This window comes from Chiloscyllium plagiosum, unplaced genomic scaffold (genome assembly GCF_037043375.1).
Source record: "Chiloscyllium plagiosum isolate Xiang-an unplaced genomic scaffold, Cpla_swu_hap1 HiC_scaffold_4, whole genome shotgun sequence".
NCBI lineage: Eukaryota > Metazoa > Chordata > Chondrichthyes > Orectolobiformes > Hemiscylliidae > Chiloscyllium > Chiloscyllium plagiosum.
Window position 1 is genome coordinate 139966254 of NW_028270142.1, and position 22850 is coordinate 139989103.

General features: G+C 42.2%; 1 protein-coding gene across 3 annotated transcripts in view; it reads left to right on the forward strand.

The window, feature by feature from the left end:
- The window catches only part of stk3 (serine/threonine kinase 3 (STE20 homolog, yeast)), a 449830-nt gene that overhangs the window by 239504 nt on the left and 187476 nt on the right, over positions 1–22850 (forward strand). For all 3 annotated transcript variants that reach the window (XR_006311343.2, XM_043687660.2, XM_043687663.2), the window contains one exon: positions 19141–19278. Coding sequence is in view for 2 of the 3 variants with exons in the window: in XM_043687660.2 (XP_043543595.2) it covers positions 19141–19278 (138 nt within the window). In the remaining variant the exon portion in view is untranslated. The remainder of the gene's footprint in view (positions 1–19140; positions 19279–22850) is intronic.

Genomic DNA, 22850 nt, shown 5'->3' on the forward strand with positions numbered 1-22850 from the left:
TAAAGTAGAGGGTAAAATGTCATAAACAGCCTTCAGAAAAATATTTTTGTTATTTTTAACTCTAGAATTCTTATACCTTCATAGAGAAATTTGACATTTTACAAACATAAAATTAATCTTTGAGGGCAAGATAGGCTGTTTATTTATAATTGTGCACCTAATATACTGTTAAAAACCTAGATGAAGATCTTGCCAGGTGTGGGCTATGGCAAGAAATCTTGGAGAATCATGTGAGAAGTGCGATGAGACCTTTCTCAATATTGGTGCGACAAGTCACATTTTCCAACATAGTTCCAATGTCAAAGTGAAATTCTAACTGGTGAGCAGTGAGAGGCCTATTAACTGGGATTATCACTTATCATCATACTCATTGCTAGCTAATCTCATTTCACTAATATGCACTTCCTCTTCAATCACATTAAATAAAAGGCATGTGCTGAGGTTTTCTGATGTTGAAATTAGAATGGGCATCTGGCTTTTTGCTCCTACCACCATCTTGGACACCAAATATCTCCAGGCATTCTCTAAGCATTCTGCATCCTGGATGCTGGCATCTGATAACTGCCAGCCTCTCTGCACCCCCGGACACATTTCCCATCCTCTTACAGTGGGCTTCTGGACTTCGTGGTACATATTGGCACCATTGATATAGCCAGGAAAGGGATTGAGGATCTTAAAAGTGACTATGGAGAACTAGATTGGAAGTTGAAGAGGAGGATGAGTAGAGTAATGTTCTTGGGCTTGCTACCGGTGCCACGAGATGAGGAAAGGTCAGCGAGTGCAGCTCAACATGTGGCTGTGAGGCTGGTGCAGGAGGGAGGGCTTCAGATACTTAAACCATTGGGATACCTTCTGGGGAAGGGTGGATCTGTACATGAAGGACGGATTGCACCTGAACTGGAGGGGCACAAATGTCCTGGGTGGGAGATTTGTTCATGTGGTTTGGGAGGGTTTAAACTAGTTTGGCAGGGGGGTGGGAATCAGAGCCATGTATCTGAGAGGGGGGCAGTTACAGATGAAACAGTGACAGGATGTAGTGAATCTTTCAGAAGGGTTTCTCACATGATGAAACAAAGGGATCGGTTAAAGTGTGTCTGCTTTAACGCAATGAGTGTCAGAAATAAGAATGATGACCTTAGAGCATGGATCAGTACTTGGGGCTCTGATGTTGTGGCTATAACAGAGACATGGGTTTCACAGGGACAGGAATGGTTGCTTAATGTAACAGGGTTTAAAATGTTTAAAATGAACAGGGAGGGTGGAAAAAGATGAGGGGGTGTAGCATTGCTAATCAGAGAGTGCATCACAGCTGTAGAAACGAAACTTGTTGAGGAAGGTTTGTCTACCATCGGCTGAGTAGTGGCAGATGGACTTTAATTCAGATAAATGCGAGGTGCTGCATTTTGGGAAAGCAAATCTTAGCAGGACTTATACACTTAATGGTAAGGACCTAGGGAGTGTTGCTGAACAAAGAGACCTTGGAGTGCAGGTTCATAGCTCCTTGAAAGTGGAGTCGCAGGTAGATAGAATAGTGAAGAAGGCATTTGGTATGCTTTCTTCTATTGGTCAGAGTATTGAGTACAGGAGTTGGGAGGTCATGTTGCGTCTGTGCAGGACGTTGGTTAGGCCACTGTCGTGTGCAATTCTGGTCTCCTTCCTATCAGAAAGATGTTGTGAAACATGAAAGGGTTCAGAAAGGATTTACAAGGATGTTGCCAGGGTTGGAGGATTTGAGCTATAGGAAGAGGCTGAACAGGCTGGGCTGTTTTCCCTGGAGCATCGGAGGCTGAGGAGTGACTTTATCGAGGTTTACAAAATTCTGAGGAGCATGGATAGGTTAATAGGCAAAGTCTTTTCCCTGGGGTCGGGGAGTCAGAACTAGAGGACATAGGTTTAGGGTGAAAGGGGAAAGATATAAAAGAGACCTACAGGGCAAACTTTTCACACAGAGGGTGGTACGTGCACGGAATGAGTTGCCAGAGGAAGTTGTGGAGGCTGGTACAATTGCAACATTTATGAGGCATTTGGATGAGTATATGAATAGGAAGGGTTTGGAGGGATATGGGTCGAGTGACGAGAGGTGGAACTAGGTTAGCTTGGGATATCTGGTCGGCATGGATGGGTTGAACCGAAGGGTCTGTTTTCATGCTGTACATCTCTATGACTCTACTGAGTCAGTGTGGGTGGAAGTTAGGAATAGCAAGGGAACAGCCACCTCATTGGGGGTTTTCTACAGAGCCTTTAATAGCAGTAGAGAGATTGAAAAATGCAGATGTAGCAGGATTGTTGTTTTGGGTGATTTCAAGTTTCCCAATATTGACTGGAACCTCCTTAGTGCAGATGATTTGGATGGAGCCGCTTTTGTCAGGTGTGTTCAGGGAGGTTTCCTTACTCAGTATAAAGACACCTTCCTAACCTGAGATCTTCTTCCCGACCTCTCCGTCCCCACCCCAGTCTGACCTATCACCCTCACCTTGACCTCTTTCCACCTATCACATTTCCGACCCCCCTCCCCCAAGTCCCTCCTCCCTACCTTTTATCTTAGCCTGCTGGACAAACATTCCCCATTCCTGAAGAAGGGCTTATGCCCGAAACGTCGATTCTCCTGTTCCCTGGATGCTGCCTGACCTGCTGCGCTTTTCCAGCAACACATTTCCAGCTCAGTATAAAGACAGACTGACGAGGGGAGAGGCCATTTTGGATTTGGTGCTCGGCAGTGAGCCAGGACAGGTGTCAGAATACGCCGTGGGAGAACACTTTGGTGACAGTTATCACAACTGCCTCACATTTACCATAGCCTTGGAGAGGAAAAGGAGCAGTTACCGAGGGAAGATATTTAATTGGGGTAAAGGAAATTATGACACTATCAGACAGGAGTTGGGAAGTACAGACTGGGAGCAATTGTTCCACAGAAAGGGGACAGCAGACATGTGGAGACTATTTTCGGATCAGTTGTTGTGAGTGATGCACAAATTTGTACTTCTGAGACAGGCAAAAAGGGGTAAGATTAAGGAACCTTGGATGACGAGAACAGAGGAGCTTCTTGTCCAAAGGAAGAAGGCAGCTTACGTAAGGTGGAGGAAGCAAGGTTCTAGCACAGCCTTAGAGGATTACAGGCTTACTAGAAAGGAGCTCAGAAATGGACTGAGGAGAGCCAGGAGGGGACACGAAAAAGGCTTGGCAAGAAGGATTAGGGAGAACCCAAAGGCATTTTACTCATACGTGAGGAATAAGAGAATGATCAGGAGAAGATAAGGCCGATCAGGGATAGCTTAGAGAACTTGTGCATGGAGTCTGAGCAGATAGGGGAAGCCCTAAATGAGTTTTTTGCTTCGGTTTTCACTAAGGCAAGGGACCTTGATGTGAATGAGAACTTTGAGGAGCTGGGAATACAGGCTTGACCAGATCAAGATTGATGAAGTTGATTTGCTGGAAATTTTGACAAACATTAAGATTGATAAGTCTCCAGGGCCAGACCAGATGCTGCTCCGGGAAGTGAGAAAAGAGGTTGCTAAGCCGCTGGCGAAGATCTTTGCCTCCTCACTCTCCATAGCAGTCATAGCGGAGGATTAGATTAGATTTAGATTAGATATTAGATTTCCTACAGTATGGAAACAGGCCCTTCGACCCAACAAGTCCACTCACCCTCCGAAGAGCAACCCACCTAGACCTACACCCCCACATTTATCCCTGACTAATGCACCCAACATTATGAGCAATTTAGCATGGCCAATTCACCTAGCCTGCAATCTTTGGATTGTGGGTGGAAACCGGAGCACCCAGAGGAAACCCACGCAGACACTGGGAGAATGTGCAAATTCCACACAGACAGTTCGCCTGAGGTGGGAATTGAACCCGGGTCCCTGGCGCTGTGAGGCAGCAGTGTTAACCACTGAGCCACCAGGCGAATGTTGTTCCTTCTTTTCAAGAAGGGTAATAGGGAAATCACTGTCAATTACAGACTAGTCAGTCTTACGTCTGTGGTCAGCAAAGTTTTGGAAAGAATCCTGAGGGACAGGATTTATGACTATGTGGCAAAGCAAGCGTGATTAAAGGCAGTTAGCATGGCTTTGTGAGGGGCTTATTCATAAAATCAGGAAGTATGGGATACAGGGAAATTTGATCATCTGGATTCAGAATTATTTGGCTGACAGAAGGCAGAGAGTGGTTTTAAATGGAAAGTATTCTGCTTGGAGGTCCATGTTGAGCGGGGTCCCGCAGGGTTCTGTTCTTGGGCCTCTGCTCTTTGTAGTTTTTATACATGATTTGGATGAGGAGGTTGAGGGGTGGGTTAGTAAATTTACAGATGACACAAAGGTTGGAGGTGCTGTTGATATTATCGAGGGCTACTGAAGGCTGCAGCGCAACATAGACAGGATGCAGAGCTGGGCTGAGAAATGGCAAATGAAGTTCAACCTGGATAAATGCGAAGTGATGCATTTTGGAAGGTCGAACTCAAATGCTGAATATAGGATTAAAGACAGGATTCTTGGCAGTGTGTAGGAACAGAGGGATCTTGGTGTTCAAGTACATAGATCCCTCAAAGTTGCCACCCAAGTGGATAGAGTTGTTAAGAAAGCATATGGTGTTTTGGCTTTCATTAACAGGGGGATCAAGTTTAAAAGCCGCGAGGTTTTGCTACAGCTATACAAGTTCCTGGTGAGACCACACTTGGAATATTGTGTCCAGTTCTGTTCGCCCTACTCTAGGAAAGATACAGAGGCTTTGGATAGGGTGCAAAGAAGGTTTACCAGGATGCTGCCTAGATTGAAGGACTTGCCTTATGAATAGAGGTTGACTAAGCTTGGACTTTTCTCTCTGGAGAGAAGGAGCAAGAGAGGTGACCTGATCAAGGTATACAAGATAATGAGAGGAATGGATAGAGTTAATAGCCAGAGACCTTTCCCTAGGGCAGGATTGACTGAGGGGGTCATAAGATATTTATGATATTAGGAGAATAGTACAAAGGGGATGTCAGAGGAAGGTTCTTTATGCAGAGAGTTGTGAATGCATGGAATGCGTTGCCAGCAGTGGTGGTGGAAGCAGAGTCATTGGGGACATTTAAGCGACTGCCTGACATCCACATTGATAGCAGGTTAAGTTATTTTATTTTAGATTAGGATTAATCCTCAGCACAACATCGTGGGTCAAAGGGCCTGTTCTGTGCTGTACTTTTCTGTGTTCCAAGTTCAATGTTGCACTTGAACACACCAGCACCTCTTATTGCTACGCTGCTAAAAAGACACTTTGAATGCAGGGACAGGCATCCAGCTCAAGTATTCAATCAGGCCCTGACAACATTCCGGCAATAGTACTGAAGACTTGTGCTCTGGAACTTGCCACTTCTCGAGCCAGCTGTTCCAGTACACTTACAAGATTGGCATCTACCCAACAATGTGGAGAATTGTCCAGTATGTCCTGTACACAAAAAGCAGGACAACCCCAACTCAGAAAGTCATCGCCCCCATCAGTCCATTCTCGATTATTAGTAAAGTGGCGGAAATGTCAGCAAGAGTACAATCAAGCAGCAACTGCTCAGTGACGGGCAGTTTAGGTTCTGCCACAGCTACTCAGTTCCTGACCTCATTACAATCGTGGTTCCAACATGGCTAAAGAGCCAAATTCCAGAGGTAAGATGAGGGACAGCCATTGACATCAGATTCATTCAACCGAATGTATAGCAAATGGATATGGGGGCAACTCTCCACTGGTTAGAATCACACCTGCCATATAGGAAAATGGTTGTAGTTGTTGGAAGGCCAGTCTTCTCAGCTCATGTCAAGCTCAGGACATGCTTGCAGGAGATCTTCAAGGTCGTGTCTTTGGCCCAGCCATGGTCAGCTGCTTCATCAATGACTTTCTGTCCATCATAAGGTCAGAAATGGGATGTTTGGCAATGATTGCACAATGTTTTGCACCATTTACGACTCCTCAGATACTGAAGCAATCCATGTTCAAATTCAATAGGACCTGGATAATATCAAGGCTTGGGGTGATATGCCAAGTAACATTTGCACCACTCAAATATTAGGCAGTGACCATCTCCAATAAGAGACAATCTAATCACTATGGCTGAAAATGTGTTGCTGGAAAAGCACAGCAGGTCAGGCAGCATCCAAGGAGCAGGAGAATCGACGTTTCGGGCATGAGCCCTTCTTCTGTAGAGGGAGGAAGAGAGCTTCTTCAAGGAAGGCATCTTTGTAAGAGGATTTGCAGTAGGTTAAAATCTTCTAGGAGAAAGTGAGGACTGCAGATGCTGGAGATCAGAGCTAAAAATGTGTTTCTGGAAAAGCACAGCAGGTCAGGCAGCATCCAAGGAGCAGGGGAATCGACGTTTCGGGCATGAGCCCTTCTTCCTAATCACCATGCCTTGATATTGGCAGTGTTACCATCACTGGATCCCCACTACAACATCCTGTTGGGCGGGGGGTTACCATTGACCATTTAAATACAGTAGCTACCAGAGCAGGTCAGAGGCTAGGAATATTAGACATGTAATTCACCCCTAAATCCCCAAAGCCTGTCCACCATGTACAAGGTACAAGTCAGGTGTGTGGTGAAATACTCCTCACTTGACTGGATGGGTGCAGCTCCACAACACTTAATAGCTTGACATACTCCAGGACAAAGCAGCCTACTTGATTGACACCACATCCACAAGCATCCACTCCCTCCATCACCAATGCTCAGCAGCAGCAGTGTGTCCTATCTACAAGATGAGCTTTAGAAATTTGTTAAAGATCCTCTGTCAGCACTTGCCAAACCCACGACCACTTCCATCTCAAAGGAGAATGGCAGCAAATATATGGGAGCACCACCACCTGCAAGTCTTCCTCCAAGGCACTCACCACTCTGATTTGGAAATATATCATTGGTGCTTCATTGCCATTGGGTCCAGGTCCTGGATTTCCTTCCCTAAGGGCATTGTGCGTCAACCTCTAGCACATGGACTGCAGTGATTCAAGAAGTTAGTTCAGCAGCATCTTCTCAAGGGTAACTAGGGGCAGGTAAGAATTGCTGGCCAGCCAGCAATGCCCACATCTCATGAGTGAATTTAGGAAAAGGATGCATTCCAAGGTTTTTTTTCTCTCTCAACACGTTCTGTCAGTGACTATCTTTATATTGTCAGCATTCCTGCCTTGCCTTACAGTGCACTGCCCACTCAGCTAGCGCTTAAGGTTGCTTTATTTCCATGCCTCTTAACATGTACCCAATTTCAGGTAACTTGACATGACTGTCAGCAGTTGTCAGTGAAAGGGTGGATATCCACTGTATGGCATTTGCTACTCCAATCTCAGATCTGCAGCATGTGGCATTGATTTCACTGCGAATGTACTGTGTGTACTTCAAGCAAATGGCCATGTCTCAGACTGTATGTCTCACTCAAATCCAAGGAGGCACCAATCAGTGGAGCCCAGCACAGTCAAGACCAGACTCAGTCCAGATGCTTGGGCACTAAAAGGTGTCAGGGTGGCCCACTCAAAATCGGGTTATGTATCTAATAGCTGCAGTGCAGTCAGTCTGGAAAAGTCATGGGAACAGATAGGGAGCTGCTCGGATATCGATAAGAGGTATGGTCACTTAATGTTTGTGGCCACCTGGCTAAGTCATACAAGTGGATGGGCCATGGTCAGACTGAAGGGTTCCATCTGTCAAAAGTCAAGAGTGTCCTCAGAGGTCAGTGTTATTGGAAGGAGTCTGTGAACGTTAATCGTAATGAGTGGAGGCAGAGTGCTGAGATGTGGGCATGGGGATGACGATACTGATGGGGGCCATCTCAGCATAGAAGAGGGAAAGACTATAGAGCACCTGAGAAGGAAAGGGGTTGTTATTGAAGGTAAGCAGCATCCTGATTTCTGCAGTGGGGGATGCGCAGTGCAATACCAGACCTGGTATGTTCATCTCATATCTCCGTGGCTATGGGGGTGGTGAATGTAGGCAGAAGCAGATCCAGATACACAGGTTGGATTAGTGTCAAGAGTGTGGTGCTGGAAAAGCACAGCAGGTCAGGCAGCATCCAACGATTAGGAGAATCAACATTTTGGGCACAAGCCCTTCATGAGGGATAGCATTCTTGATGAAGAGCTTATGCCCGAAACGTTAATTCTCCTGCTCCTTGGATGCTGCCTGACCTGCTGTGCTTTTCTAGCACCACACTCTCGACTCTGATCTCTAGCATCTGCAGACCTCACTTGCTCCTAGGTTGGATTGGTACTTGGAGCTGTGCAAAGTTTATGGGTTTAGTGGGGAGGGTTACCAGGAAGAGGATGCTACACTGTAAGGTGGAGCCTGGAACTCACTTTGTGAGAAGTAGCTACTGTTGCCTGCCATGTTAATAACAACTGTGCATCAGCAATGAAAGTGTCTGTGACTTGCATTGGTAGGCATTTGTTTGGCGACTGCGCTGATTTAGGCGATGACCTCAGAACAGGCTGGCACAGTCTGGTGGCTTGGCATCTCGTTGTGGGAAGAAGAGGGACCTCCTTTGTAAGACCTTGAGTCACTGCTCACAAAGCATTATTGTGCTTAAAATTGTGCTTAAGTTATGCAGGAAATCTCTAAAATATCACTGCTTGTCCTGGTGTGCAATGGCCTTTCAAATATGGCACCAGCAACAAGGATGATGGTCTTTTTTGGGATATCCCAGCAGTGCTGAGTACTTCCAGCTGATGTGAATGGTAGAATTGGGCAAACATCTGTTGAGGGACACCTTAAAGACAGAATTGATAGTTAATGAGGAGAGTTTGGGATAATTGTGTTAGAAAAGTTGCTCAGAATTGTGGAGAGAAACCTTTCATAAAACTTGACAAAATAAGACTTTGCCAAAATCTGGTAAAATTCAGCTCCTAGCTACACTTCATATTACAAAGTGTAACTTTTTCTAAAAGCATAAAGATCAGGATCAATGTATTTCTTAAAACAAATCAGGGCACAGAGTTCAACATTCACCCACGTTATGGAGCTTGTAGAGCACACTCTGATTTCACTCCAAGGATTCATATGGCTTTGTTGCAGCTACCACACCTTAATCCATTTGCTGGTGTCTTTTGTAATGTGATATTTTGGTCCCAGCCTATTCTGTCTTTCACCAACTTTCATAATAAAAATGGCGCATTTTGGGAATGATTCAGGATTTGGTGTAACAGCACCACACTTGGTGGGGTATAGAGCATGAACACTGCGATCCCTAGATAACAAAATGCCCATCAGTGAACCTATCCCTTCCACAGTTCAAAGCCAGTAGATTGACAAGGCTCCTACCAATCAGATCCCTGCACCCACATCACAATTCCTCCCATTTTCTAAACCAACAACAAGGCAGCTTGGGTTTCTGTGAGTCCTGCATGTTTTGTGTCTGGTCATTTTCCTGTGTGCATTATTTGTCTGTCGAACGGCATCCAGGTACTGTTCCTGGGAAGTGAGATATATTCTCCCTGGCAACAGAAGGGGTTGATGTAAGTTCAAGTTATTTCAAAATATTTCCATCACTGGGGAATTCAATGCCATGTGGATGAACAGGAAATGACTAACTGCTAATTTGCCTACAAGGCTGAAGCTTTTTCATCCACCTACAACCAGAAAGCCTGTGTAAATGATGTATCTGGCATAAGTGTGGTATCCAGGAGTCCTAGAATAATTAGAGTGATATCTGGATCAGTGATCTGTAAAAAAAAAGTGACATCTCAGCTCAGACAATGCATTTGCAGACTTGTATTTGCAGATATATTCTATTTTGTTCAAAAATCACACAATCTGTAGGCAGTCAGTCCATGTGACATTTTCTCAAATCCTACTTTGAAAATAGAATCAGTCTGACTCAAGGTTGCGATACAGACAGACTCTAACCTCATACTTTTAATGCATTGTTTGAGCTGAGATGCCACTTCTTTTTTATATAAAACCTTTTAAGTTGTCGAGGGAATATGACTTGAAAGAAGTTCTGGGATTTACATATTAATGAATAGAAAACCACAAACCCCGTTCGAAGTGATTAAAGACTATGATCGTGGCCCACTAGTTACCCAATGAAGGAGTAGTGTTCTGAAAGCTGAACTTCCAAATAAACCTGTTGGACTATAACCTGGTGTTGTGTGATTTTTTAACTTTGTCCACCCTATTCCAATACCACTACCTCCACATCACGGTTCACAAAAACACAAATGCATTAATGTCTACAGTACAGAAAGTGATTATTTAGTCTATTCTGTCTTTGTTAGCCCTTTACTGAAGCAATCCCAATTTTATCCCTGCTCCCCTACACTTTCCATATGGGCCATCAAGATGGAAGGCTAGCAGTAAGTCAACTGAATATACCCTTATGCAGTGGTAAGTGAGGTGCAGAATCATTTAGAGATGATTTACATACTTTCGTGTCAGTTGATGAACATCAGTATTTTCTGTGAGCCATGCGCAGGCAAGGATGTAACTTGCTGATTTCACATTGTATTGAAAAGCTTATTGAAGCTTCCTGTGTTGATAGTTAGTGATAGAAATCTTATCATGAAATGCTTATCATGCTTTTCTGTTGACTGAATGGATTTTGAGGAAGTATCAACACTGACCTGGCTGTGATCCACAACCCAGTACAGAATAAATTTGAAGGTGGACCATCTGAACTTTCTTTTAACTTAATCCATCTGCTTAGGACAGGTACATCAATAAGTTTGACATTGTTCCTTCTTATGTTATCCATTGGACTCTTCAATTAAAAGATCAGGTTAGCTCAGTTACATTGTGTCCTTCACAGTCAAGAGGCCCCTGTCAAACAAGTATTTATTACAGCTGTTACCACACTGATAGGAAAAGGAAAAGATAATCTTGCAGATAAAGGTGGAGCACAGCAGCTCAAAGTTCGTCTACTGTGGAATGGTAGCCTCTAGAAAAGCACATAGTTTTATCTGTTACCTGTCATAATAAACTTAATATGAATTCTGTCTAAATGGAGTACAAACAATTAATTAACACTGTGCAACTAATCCAATCATTTTTGTATTCAGAGAAATACAACCATTGAGAGAAATGCAACCAATCGTCTTTGTAAATTTCAAAAAATGTGTTGTGAGAAAAAGTCATCAAATTTGAGTTGCATTGTTTTCCACAAGCAGAACACTGAAATGCAACATACTTAGAATCTATTCCACATGCAGTCTGCTGGAATAAAGGCATTATAATATAATTTCGCAGCAATAGTTTTTGAGATGCCTCAAGAAAAGATTTGAGAACAAGAAAGAAGGTATTGTTTCTGTTCTGTGACATGGAGAAAAATAAAGCACAGTGATGATAAAAGGCATTTTTACATAAACTAATTTCTGAGGATCGGTTTGATTTTTCTTTCACTCGAGAAGATGGTATCAACATCTTCCTATCCTGTCATAAAATACATTGACCTTCTAACCGTTTTCAGGTTGTAATGGTTGTTATTAACCATTAGAAGTTTCTAACAACTCCCAATGCTTTGGCAACCTCTTGTGGTCCTGATTGGTAGCACAACACTACAGTCTTCAAAATGCTCATGGCACTTTTAAACAAGCTTTCCTTTCAATGTCCTTTGTCACAATAACCTTTACAATTCTAACTTACTGCAGTTTTTAGCATGAGATTTGCTAAAACATTCAAATTGTCTCATTGGTCTGTTGGAGGGCTTTGCTTACTCATTAGTTTCAAATTTGATTCAAAATTACAGTACTGTATCTTTGAATTACACTAGGGACTTGAGGAAGATGCTAAAACTATAACAGTTAACAGCAAGAATAAAATTCGGTGATGAAATTGAGGATGAAACAATGTTCATGCTTGGTTTGCCTGCAGTTTTGAATGATGTAATCAGAATCGGATTGGAATATTTAATGTCACTGAATGTTTAAGGGTTGGAGACGTAGAACATAGAACAGTGCAGCACAGTACAGGCCCTTCAGCCCTCAATGTTGTGCAGACCTTTTATCCTATTCTAAGATCAGACTAACCTACATATTCTTCATTGTACTATCTTCCATGTGTCTATCCCAGAGTTGTTTAAATGTCACTAATGCGTCTGACAATTTTTTTTTCACACTGCTGAGAAGAAGAACAGAACGTTTAATGGAATTTGGAAAAGCTAAGATTTTAGTCAATCATTTCTGGAGCAGAAGGAGATGAAACAGGCAATATTAAAGGGAAAGAAAAACTTCTGCACATCCATCAGTCTTCGGGCAAGTTACAAAACTGTACATTCGAGCTCCTCCCCTGGTTGATGGTTGCTGAGTCAACAATATACTGCACAAGCTCTTTTCAAAATCATGTCATTAGTATTGGTGCCTCTGCCTTTATAGATCACCATCTCTTCTTCCAAGCATTTTGTAGCGTGAGAGTCCCATTGAAAAGCCAATTGGTGCCAGTGATGTATTGGGGACAAAAATAAATTACATCAATTAGAATGAATCTTAAATACCACAAAAAGCAAAAAAAAAACAGTTATGAAGTGGCTGAAAAAAGATTAATTTTGAAATATTTGTTATTGGGTGCCATTGTCACTGACTTTTTCATGTGGGTATGATTTTGACCTGTTTCTTGTATGTTAGAATGGCAAAAAAAAATTTCCATCCCAAAGTAATATTCAACTCAATGCTGCCGACTCCAGGATTCAGAAAATAGTAGCCTTGTTGAATTCCTAATTATTTTCCATTCCTATTTCAAATTTTGCAGTTAGGATTGGTAGCTGAGTATGGAAAATGCAGGTTACTATATAAGGAGTGGAAAATTCCAACAAGAAAGAAAATAACTTGCAATTTAACTGAAATATTGTCATTACAGCTGAATCATATCTGAGTATGGGAAATGTAAGTGCTGGAAACAAAAATGAAAGCATCACGTAGAATCAAAATACAGAACTGTGTTGAAAGGCACATAGTTACTCTGTTTGGAAATATTCAACAAGTTAGGTGATTTAATGGCACAAGTAGAATTAAATGGGTATGATATAATTGCTGTCTCAGAGACATGGCTACAGGGTAAACAGGGCTGCAGACTATCCCCCACTATCAACATCTTAGGAGGTTATCATTGACCAGAAACTCAACTGGACTCACCAGATAAATGCAGTGGCTACAAAAGCAGGTCAAAAGGTAGGAATACTGCGACGAATAACTCACCTCCTGACTCCTCAAAGCCTATCCACCATCTGCAAGGCACAAGTCAGGAGTGTGATGGAATGCTCTCCACTAGCCTGGATGAAAGCAGCCCAACAACACTCAAGAACTTTGACACCATCTAGGTCAAAGCAGCGCACTTGATTGGCGCAACATCCACAAGCATCCACTCTCTCCACCACTGATGCTCAGTAGCAGCAGGGTATACTATCTACAAAATGCACTGCAGAAATTCACCAACCATCCTCAGTCAGCACCTTCCACACCCACTAACCACTTCCATCTAGAAGGACAAGGGCAGCAGATACATGGGAACACCACCACCTTCAAGATCCCCTCCCAATCGCCATTCTGATTTGGAAATATATCACTGTTAAGTCACTGTCACTGGGTCAAAATCCTGGAATTCCCTTCCTATGGTATCATGAATCAACCCACGAGAGTGGACTGCTGTGGTTCAAGAAGGCAGCTCACCACCACATTCTCAAGGGGCAACTAGGGACAGGCAATGAAGTGTTGGCCAGCCAGCGATGCCCGCATCCCAAATGAATAAATAAAAAAAAGAATGAATAAATAAGGATAGTCTGTTGGGAAGGAAAGGTGAAAAGGAAAATTAGGTGGCAATCTTGATGATAAAGAGTGGAATCGATACATTAGTGAGAGGGTATCTTCGTTAGAAGGCAAATATTGGTGGGAAGGAAAATAGAGATGCATATAATGGATAATATAGTAATTGTAGGTAACTCCAGTCTATATTTAAAAAATGGGTATCTAAAATGATCATCAGTGCTGTGAAGGACAAATTCCTGGAATATGTACAAAATAGTTTTCTGGATCAGTACTATGAGAACCAAAAAGGAAACAGGCTTATTTTTCAGAGGTTTTCCATTTAAGACAGAAGGTGAAGTTTTTTCCTCAGAGGGTCATGAGTCTTTGAAACTTTCTTCATGATAAGTTGGTGAAAGTAGAGTCCTTGAGTATTTTTAAGACAGAGATAGATGGGTCTGTATTAAAAAAGTCTATCAGGGTAGGCAGGATTTTGGATAGGTTACAATCAAATCTTCCATAATCTTTCTGAATGGCACAACAGCCTCAAGGGGCTGAATGGTCTTCTGTTCCTAATTCATATGTTTATATATTAGCTAATCAATAATTTTGTAAAGGACCATCAGACTCATAATTTGAGAGAATGTTCTATTGTGTTTGAAAGGTGATGCAATTCAATTGGGAATGAGGTTATTTAATCCAAAAAAAGGAACCTATGAAAATACGAGAGAAGTGATATACAGCTAATGGCAAGTATTTATAAAATGTAAATCATGTTTGACTAACCTGTCAGAGTTTCTTGGCAGTGTTACTTGCAGCATAAAAAAAGGAGAGCCTGCAGTTATGGTATATTCTGAAGATTTTTGATGATGTTCCATACAATTTAGTTAATAAAATTATGACACATAGGATAGAGTCTCATGTAACTGGCATGTATTGAGGATAGGTTAAGATCATAAGATAAAGGAGCAGAAGTAGCCTTTCAGCCCATCGAATCTGCCTGACAATTCAACGAGATCATGACTGATAATCCTTAACTCCACTTTCCTGCCTTTACCCTATCCTTGATTTCCTTATGATTAAAAATTTGTCTATTTCAGTCTTGAATAGACTTAATGACCTCGCCTCAATAGCCCTCTATGGTAAATAATCCAAAGATTCATGACTCTCTCAGAGTAATTGCTCTTCATCTCTGTCTTAAACTAACAAAAAGGAAACTGAGAATAAGAATAAATGGGCCTTTCCCAGGTTGACAGGCTTTGACCAGTAGGGTATTGCATGGTTCAGTTCTTGACCTCCAACTATTTATAATCTATCTTGCAGATTTGGCTGAGTGTAATATTTCAGTTGACACAAAACTGAGTGGGAATTTGTATTGTGAAAATTATACAAAAATGATTTGGATGGAATATGCATGGGTTTTGGATGGAATATGCATGGGTTTACTCTGGATGCTCTGGTTTCCTACCACAGTCCAAAAATGTGCACGTTAGGTGGATTGGCTGTGCTAAATTGCCCAGAGTGTCCCAGAATGTGCATGCTAGGTGGGTTAACCTTGGGAAAGACAAGGTTACAGGGGTAGGGTATAGGGATGGGTCTGTGTGGGATGCTCTTTGGAGGGTCACTGTGAGCTTGATGGGCTGAATAGCCTATTTCCACACTGTAGAGTTTCTATGATCAATGATAAGGTGGATATGTTCAGGTAGGAGAGATGGAGGTGTAGGGTATTTCTTAAATATTATGTGATTTTAATTTTTTTTTCATTTTTTAGTGGGATGTGGGCATCACTGGCTAGCCAGCATTTATTCCCATCCCTAGTTGCCCTTGAGAAGGTGGTGGTGAGCTGCCTTCTTGAACCACTGCAGTCCACTTGCATGGGTTGACCTACAGTGCCATTAGGGTAGGAGTTCCAGGATTTTGACTGAGTGACAGTGAAGGAATGGCGATATATTATCAAGTCAGGATGGTGAGTGACTTGGAAGGGAGCTTGAAGATAGTGGGGTTCCTATATATCTGCTGTCCTTGCCCTTCTACATGGAAGTGATCTTGGGTTTGGAACGTGCTGTCTGAGGATGTTTGGTGAATTCCTGCAGTGCATCTTGTAAATAGTACACCCTGCTACTCCTGAGTGTCCGTGTTGGAGAGAGCAGATGTTTGTGGATGTGGTACCAACCAAGCAGGCTGCTTTGTCCCAAATGGTGTCGAGCTTTTTGAGTGTCTTTGGGGCTGCATTCATCCAGGCAGGTGGGGAATATTCTATCGCACTCCTGACTTGCGCCTTGTAGATGGTGGACAGGCTTTGAGGAATCAGGATGTGAGTTACTTGCCGCAACCCTCTGACCTGCTCTTGTAGCCTCTGTTTTTATGTGGTAATTCCAGTCAAGTTTCTGATCAATGATGACTGCCAAGGTGTTGATAGTGGTGGATTCAGTGATGGTAACACCACTGAATGTCAAGAGGTGGCATGAATTTTACGTGCCACTTGTCAGCCCAAGCCTGGATTCTGTCCAGATCTTGTTGCATTTGAACGTGGACTGCTTCAGTGTCTGAGAAGTTGTGAATGGTGCTGAACATTGTTCAATCATTGGCGACCATTCCCCACGTCTGACCTTATGATGGAGGGATGGTCATCGATGAAACAGCTGAAGATGATAGGTCTAGGACTCTACCCTAATGAACATCTGCAGAGATGTCCTGGAGTTGAGATGACTTTCAACAACCATGACCATCTTTCTATGTGTCAGGTATGGCTCTAACTACAGGAGAGTTTGCCCCTGATGCCCATTGATTTCTGTTTGCTAGGGCTCCTTAATGCCACACTCAGTCAAATGCAGTCTTGATGTCAAGGGCTGTCACTCCCACTTAATCTCTTTTGTCCATGTTTGAACCAAAGCTGTAAAGAGGTCAGGAGCTGAGTGGCTCTGGCAGAAAACAAACTGGGCATCACTGAGCCGGTTATAGCTGAGCAGGTGCTGCTTGATAGCACTGTCGATGACACCTTCCATCACTTTACAGATGATCGAGAGTCGACTGATGGGGCAGTAACTGGCAAGCTGGGAAGAGATTTACCAGGATGTTGCCGGGTATGGAAGGCTGGAACTTTTTCAGTGGGGCATAGAAAGTTGAGAGGTGACCTGATAAAAGTTTATAAAATAATGACAGATATAGATAGAGTTGATGGTAGTTGTCTTTGCCCCCAGATGGGGAATTTCAAGACCAGGGACACATTTTTAAGGTGAGAAGGGAGAGATTTAAAAAATGCACAGAATTTTTTACGCAGAGAGTCGTTCGGGTGTGGAATGAATTTCCTGAGGAAGTGGTGGATGCGGGTTCAGTTACAATATTTAAAAGATGTTTGGATGGATACATGAATAGAAAAGGCTTGGAGGGATATGGGCTAGGAGCAGGCAGGTGGGACTAGTTTAGTTTGGGATTATGTTCGGCATAACCCAACTGGTTTGTTTCCATGCTGTATGACTCTATGACTGTGACTGTACAGGACTTACTTGTGCAGTATTGATTTCTGAAGGGACCTTGGTGTCCTTGATCATATGTCATTGAAAACTAACATACAGGTTGAACAAGTAACTAAGACGACAAATGGTATGTTGACAATTATTACAAGAGAATTTGAGTACAAAGGTAAAGATGCCTTGCTTGCCAAATCAAGATTTGGGAATTGTCATGACCACTCAGTGAAAACTGACAGAATGGGTAGACGCTTATGAAAGCTGGGACCCTTCTATTAGACCATAGTTGTGACTTCATGGCATTCATTTTGATAAAGATTTCTATTTGGAGCTCCATTTGTCCTCCCATCCCCTACTTAAGGAACCCCTGAATTTAGGAGAATAACAGTATAAGAACAAGGAGTGATGTTGAACTTGTAGAAGATGCTTATTAGACTTAGGCTGGTTTATTGTGTGCAGTTGTGGACCATGCATTATAGAAAAGATATAAATGCATTGGACAGAGTCCAGAAGCAGTACATGAGGATGGATTGAAGACATTGTGAATGTTCTCCCTGATGAGAAGGCGGCTGAGAGAAGATCTGCTTGAAGTTTTCAAAATCATGACCGGATTGGATAAAATAGATAGCGTGAAGTTGTTTCTGCTTATAAAAGAAACAAGATCAAGAGGGCATAGATTTAAAGTGATGTGCAAACAAAGCAAAGGTGATTTAAGGAAAATCTTTTTCACACAACAAATTGTTAAGGTATGAAATGCACTGCCTGGAAATATGGTCAAGTCAACTTTAATTGAGGCATTCAGAGGGCATTGGATTGTTTATTATTTGGTAATGGTGTGTAGGGATATGGGAAAAAGGCAGGAGATTGGCTCTAGGTAATAAGGCTGGACTAGATATTACAGATGGTGTAGGTACAATGGGCTGAATGGCCTCCTGCATCATAATGATTTTGTGATTTTAGGACTGAGATGAAGAGAATTTTTTCACTCGGAGGTAGTGAATCTTTGGAGTTCCCTTCCCAGAGAGCCGTGGAAGCTCAGCAATTGGGTAAATTCAAGGCAGAGATTGATAGATTTCTAGATATTGATGACACCAATGGTTATGGGAATAGCTCAGGAACAAAACTATGTAATGCTTTCCTAATTGCACTGGCAATACAGGAGCAGGAGTAGGTTACTCTGCCCGTCAAGCATGCTCAGCTATTGAAAACTGTAGGTGATGAGCCACCTCAACATCATGAGAATTGTTTGAAGAAGTCGGGACTGTTCTCCCTGGAGACAAGGCTTGATTAAATAAATGTAGCATAATATATTATTGAAAGGATTAATAGAAAAGAGTATGATCACAACATTGCAGCTAGAGGCTCAATGAGCAGTGAGTTGGCCAGGATAGGACTGAACAGTTATAAGGAAATTGGTCTGTACCATTAACCTCAGTTGATATTTTAACGTAGACCGTGGAAATTATTTTATATCCTTAGTATATGTGGTTGATAAACATTAATGTTAAAAATTGAGGATTCAGAATATATTATATTTAGAAATAGAGATAGTGCTGAGTCAGCAAGTGTGTTTTCAAATGGCTGAGACCCACTGAGAATAATTATTTAGTGGGAAATTATCCTGGCACTAAACAGCAGTCTTTTGGTTTTATCTGTTTGGTCAGGAAGTGCCTTTGGTTCCATTAAGCAGGTCAAAAATGGAAAGCTTCTCTTGAGACTGATAAACAATAATAGATAAAATAAAGTATGAAGTGCTCAATGAGATTCAGTTTGCATAGAGGAAATTTAATGGGAAATAACTACATTGGTAGCAGATGGACTAGTTTCCTGAACTTCATTCCTGACAGAAATTCTAGATCGGTAAAAAATGTGTACATCAGATTTACTGTCAGATAGAGAAGGTGAATAAAAGGATTTGTTTATTTGACTGTTTTAAAACTCAGATGATTTTGATTTCCATGTCCAACTCATTTTCGCCCTTCCTTTTCTTTTAAAAATAGGCTATTTTTATGATTCCCACCAACCCACCACCTACATTCCGGAAGCCAGAGCATTGGTCTGATGAGTTCACGGATTTTGTCAAGAAGTGTCTAGTGAAGAATCCAGAGCAAAGGACTACTGCAACACAACTTTTGCAGGTTTGACAAAACAGCTTTTCAGTACTGCCTTGTTAGTTTATGTAGGAAAATGCATTTTATGTTGCGAAGTTTAAATATAATTCATATGTAAATTGCAGCTTTAATCACAAAATAAGCCCCCAGGGCCTGACCATGAGCATGTAAAGCAACAAATAGCTGTGCAATTCAAGAGGCACTAAAGGAAGTTAGGAAATTGGGCCTTGCTATGATCCACACTGTTGCATGGTCAAGCAGAAGAGACCCACTATATGATGGCCAGACATCTGCAGTTGCAAGACCTTTGGCACCATATGTGTATCCAAAGATACTTGTGTACTAACCTTGTATTTGGATCTATCATAGGAGACTTGACTTTGGCATCTCCACTTTACTGTGAATGGAATCACAGAATTGGTACAGTGTAAAAGGAGACATTCAGTCATTGTGTCTGCAGTAGCTGTCTGAGCATTTAACATTGTGCCAATCTTCTGCCTTTTCCCTGAGAAATACTATTTGTTGTAGCTTTGTGAAATCGGTGTCAAGGATGAAGGCAACTTATCTAGTTGCTATCAGTGTCACCATGGTATTAAACAGTACAACAGGATTTTTCTGCACTGCTGCAGAAAATTTGAAGTTTAAATCTATATTAACTAATCTTATAAAGAAGCAAAGTATTTAAAAGAGAATGATTGCAGAATTCCAAGGTGTAGAGTGTTACAGTGCATGAGTCATGAAGGGTTGGTATGCGGGTGCAGCGGTAATTAGGAAGGCTAATGAAAAGTCTGTTCTTTTTTATGACAAGAATGGTATCTCTCAGTTGCAGGGCACTAGTGAATTGAATTGGCACTTGAATTCTGTGTGCAGTTGTGGTGTCCTTATTTAAGGAACAATGGTATGGTGGCAGTTCAGAAGAGGTTTACTAAATTGATAGCTAGATTGAGCAGGTTGTCTTCTGAGGAAATATTGGACAGACTGGGCTTGGTTCCACTGGAGTTTAGAAGAGTGAAAGGTGAGTTTATCGAATTATATAACATTGACAAGATGGTCATGCATAAGTCCATAACAAGGAGCACAGTTTTAAAATTAGGGGTTCCCCTTTTTAGGAAAGAGATGAGGAGACATTTTTCTTTCAAAGAATTATGCAACTTTTGAATTCCATGTCTCAGAAAGTAGTGGAAGTGGGATCATCGAATTAGTGAGTTTTGAGAAGATTTGTAGCTCAGGTTGAGGTTCTGATGTAGGATTGCTCGCTGAGCTTGAAGGTTTGTTTTCAGATGTTTCGTCACCATACTAGGTAACATCTTCAGCAAGCCTCCGAATAAAGCAAGCAAACCTACATCCAGGGGCCTTGAATATTTTTAAGGCAAAGGCGAATTCTTGTGGAAGAGATTATTGGAGGTATTTGGGAATGTGGAATGTGGAATGTGGAATTCAGAAATCAAAAAACAGCAATGATCTTATTGAATGGCAAAACAGCCTCAAAAGACTGAATGGCCTATTTCAGTTTCTACTTTTGATGTACTAATACTATGTTTGCGAGGAAAAATATTTCTAATTTCCCAGTTTAAATGAAGTATTAACTGGACAGCAGCAGATCTTGGTATAATCCAGCATCCAAGAAGAAATCATATGTTTTCAGGATCCAGATTCAACTGTTCCTTTCTCCTTCTAATACCTAAGACTTCAATGGAACCGTGCATTTGTTTATTCATTCACAGAATTTGAGTGTCACTGATAGCACATTTGTTGCCTATCCCTGATAGAAGAAGTGAAAGTTGAACCACCTAGGATCAACAAAAGCATCAGAAATGACAGTACAGCTCTGTCGACCTTGCAAGGTTCTACTCATTAACATATAGGGGCTTGTGCCAAAATTGGGAGAGCTGTCCCACAGATAGTTAAGCAAGAACTTGGCATAGTAATTCTCACAGAATCATATCTCATCGACAGTATCTCAGATGTCACCTTCATCATCCCTGGGGGTTTCCTGGGACAGTCCTCCAAGAAATGGTAGCAGAGTGATATATGTTTGGGTAATGGTTATCTAGGGAGTCCTCAACATGTAGTCCAGACTCTGTGAAGTCTCATGGTATCGAGTCAAGTATAAGCAAGGACACCTCTTGCTCATTTTCCACCTACAGAATCCTGTTCATTGATTAATCACTTCTCTGTGTTGAGCACCATGTAGAAGATGGTTGCAAGGTCAGAATGACCTTTGGGCTGGGGACTTCACAGGTGCATTAGTCTACAATGCTGAAAATGTGTTGCTGGAAAAGTGCAGCAGGTCAGGCAGCATCCAGGGAACAGCAGAATCGACATTTTGGGCATAAGCCCTTCTTCAGGAATGAGGAAAGTTTGTCCAGCAGGCTAAGATAAAAGGTAGGGAGGAGGGACTTGGGGGAGGGGGGTCGGAAATGTGATAGGTGGAAAGAGGTCAAGGTGAGGGTGATAGGTCAGATTGGGGTGGGGGCGGAGAGGTCAGGAAGAAGATTGCAGGTTAGGAAGGCGGTGCTGAATTCGATGGATTTGACTGAGACAAGGTGATTTGATGGATTTGACTGAGACAAGGTGTATTCGATGGATTTGACAAGGGATGAACTCGGATTTCACCAGTTTTCTCATTTCCCCTCCCCCTCAGCACTGCCTTCCTAACCTGCAATCTTCTTCCTGACCTCTCCGCCCCCACCCCAGTCTGACCTATCACCCTCACCTTGACCTCTTTCCACCTATCACATTTCCGACGCCCCTCCCCCAAGTCCCTCCTCCCTACCTTTTATCTTAGCCTGCTGGTCAAACTTTCCTCATTCCTGAAGAAGGGCTTATGCTCGAAACGTCGATTCTCCTGTTCCCTGGATGCTGCCTGACCTGCTGCGCTTTTCCAGCAACACATTTTCAGCTCTGATCTCCAGCATCTGCAGACCTCACTTTCTCCTCATTAGTCTACAATGGTATGAATAGGAGTGAGCCAACCTTACAGTCCTTGGAGAACCAAAGTGCTGTCTTCACATTGAGAATACCCTGGCACTACCACTGCATTGAATGAATCAATTTCAAATAGATTGAGTAGTTCAAAACTGGGAATCCATGAGTTGCAGTGGGCCTTTAGCAACAATATAGTTGTATTTAGTATTATGAAGGTGCTGGTGTGTACTGTACCTTTAAGAGAGAGTGGAAGCTGGCACGGACCTAGAGAGGCACAGAGTGTGCTAAAAGATTTAAAAATGTAACATTTGGTTTAAACAAACAGCTGGAGGTATGTTACCATGGTATCAAATTCAGCCAATGAGTTTAAATTATGCCCCAGATACCAAAATCCAATCGACTTTAAATTTTGCTGTTTTGGATGACATCAAACCAGTGAAATGAACTAATGTTTTGGGGTATAAAATCAAACATTTTGAACAGTTAGGGGGCTAACAGCAAAAAGCTAACAAGTATCAACAGCTGCCAGCAAACTAGCTCTCTGAAAGGTATCTGTCCATAAGAAATTCGTGCAGCAGAACCCCGAAGAAGACCTAGAGAAATCTACAGAGAAAGTTTGACATCCAAAGGTGACAACTGATTTTGAAACGTGATTTTTTTTTGTAAAACTT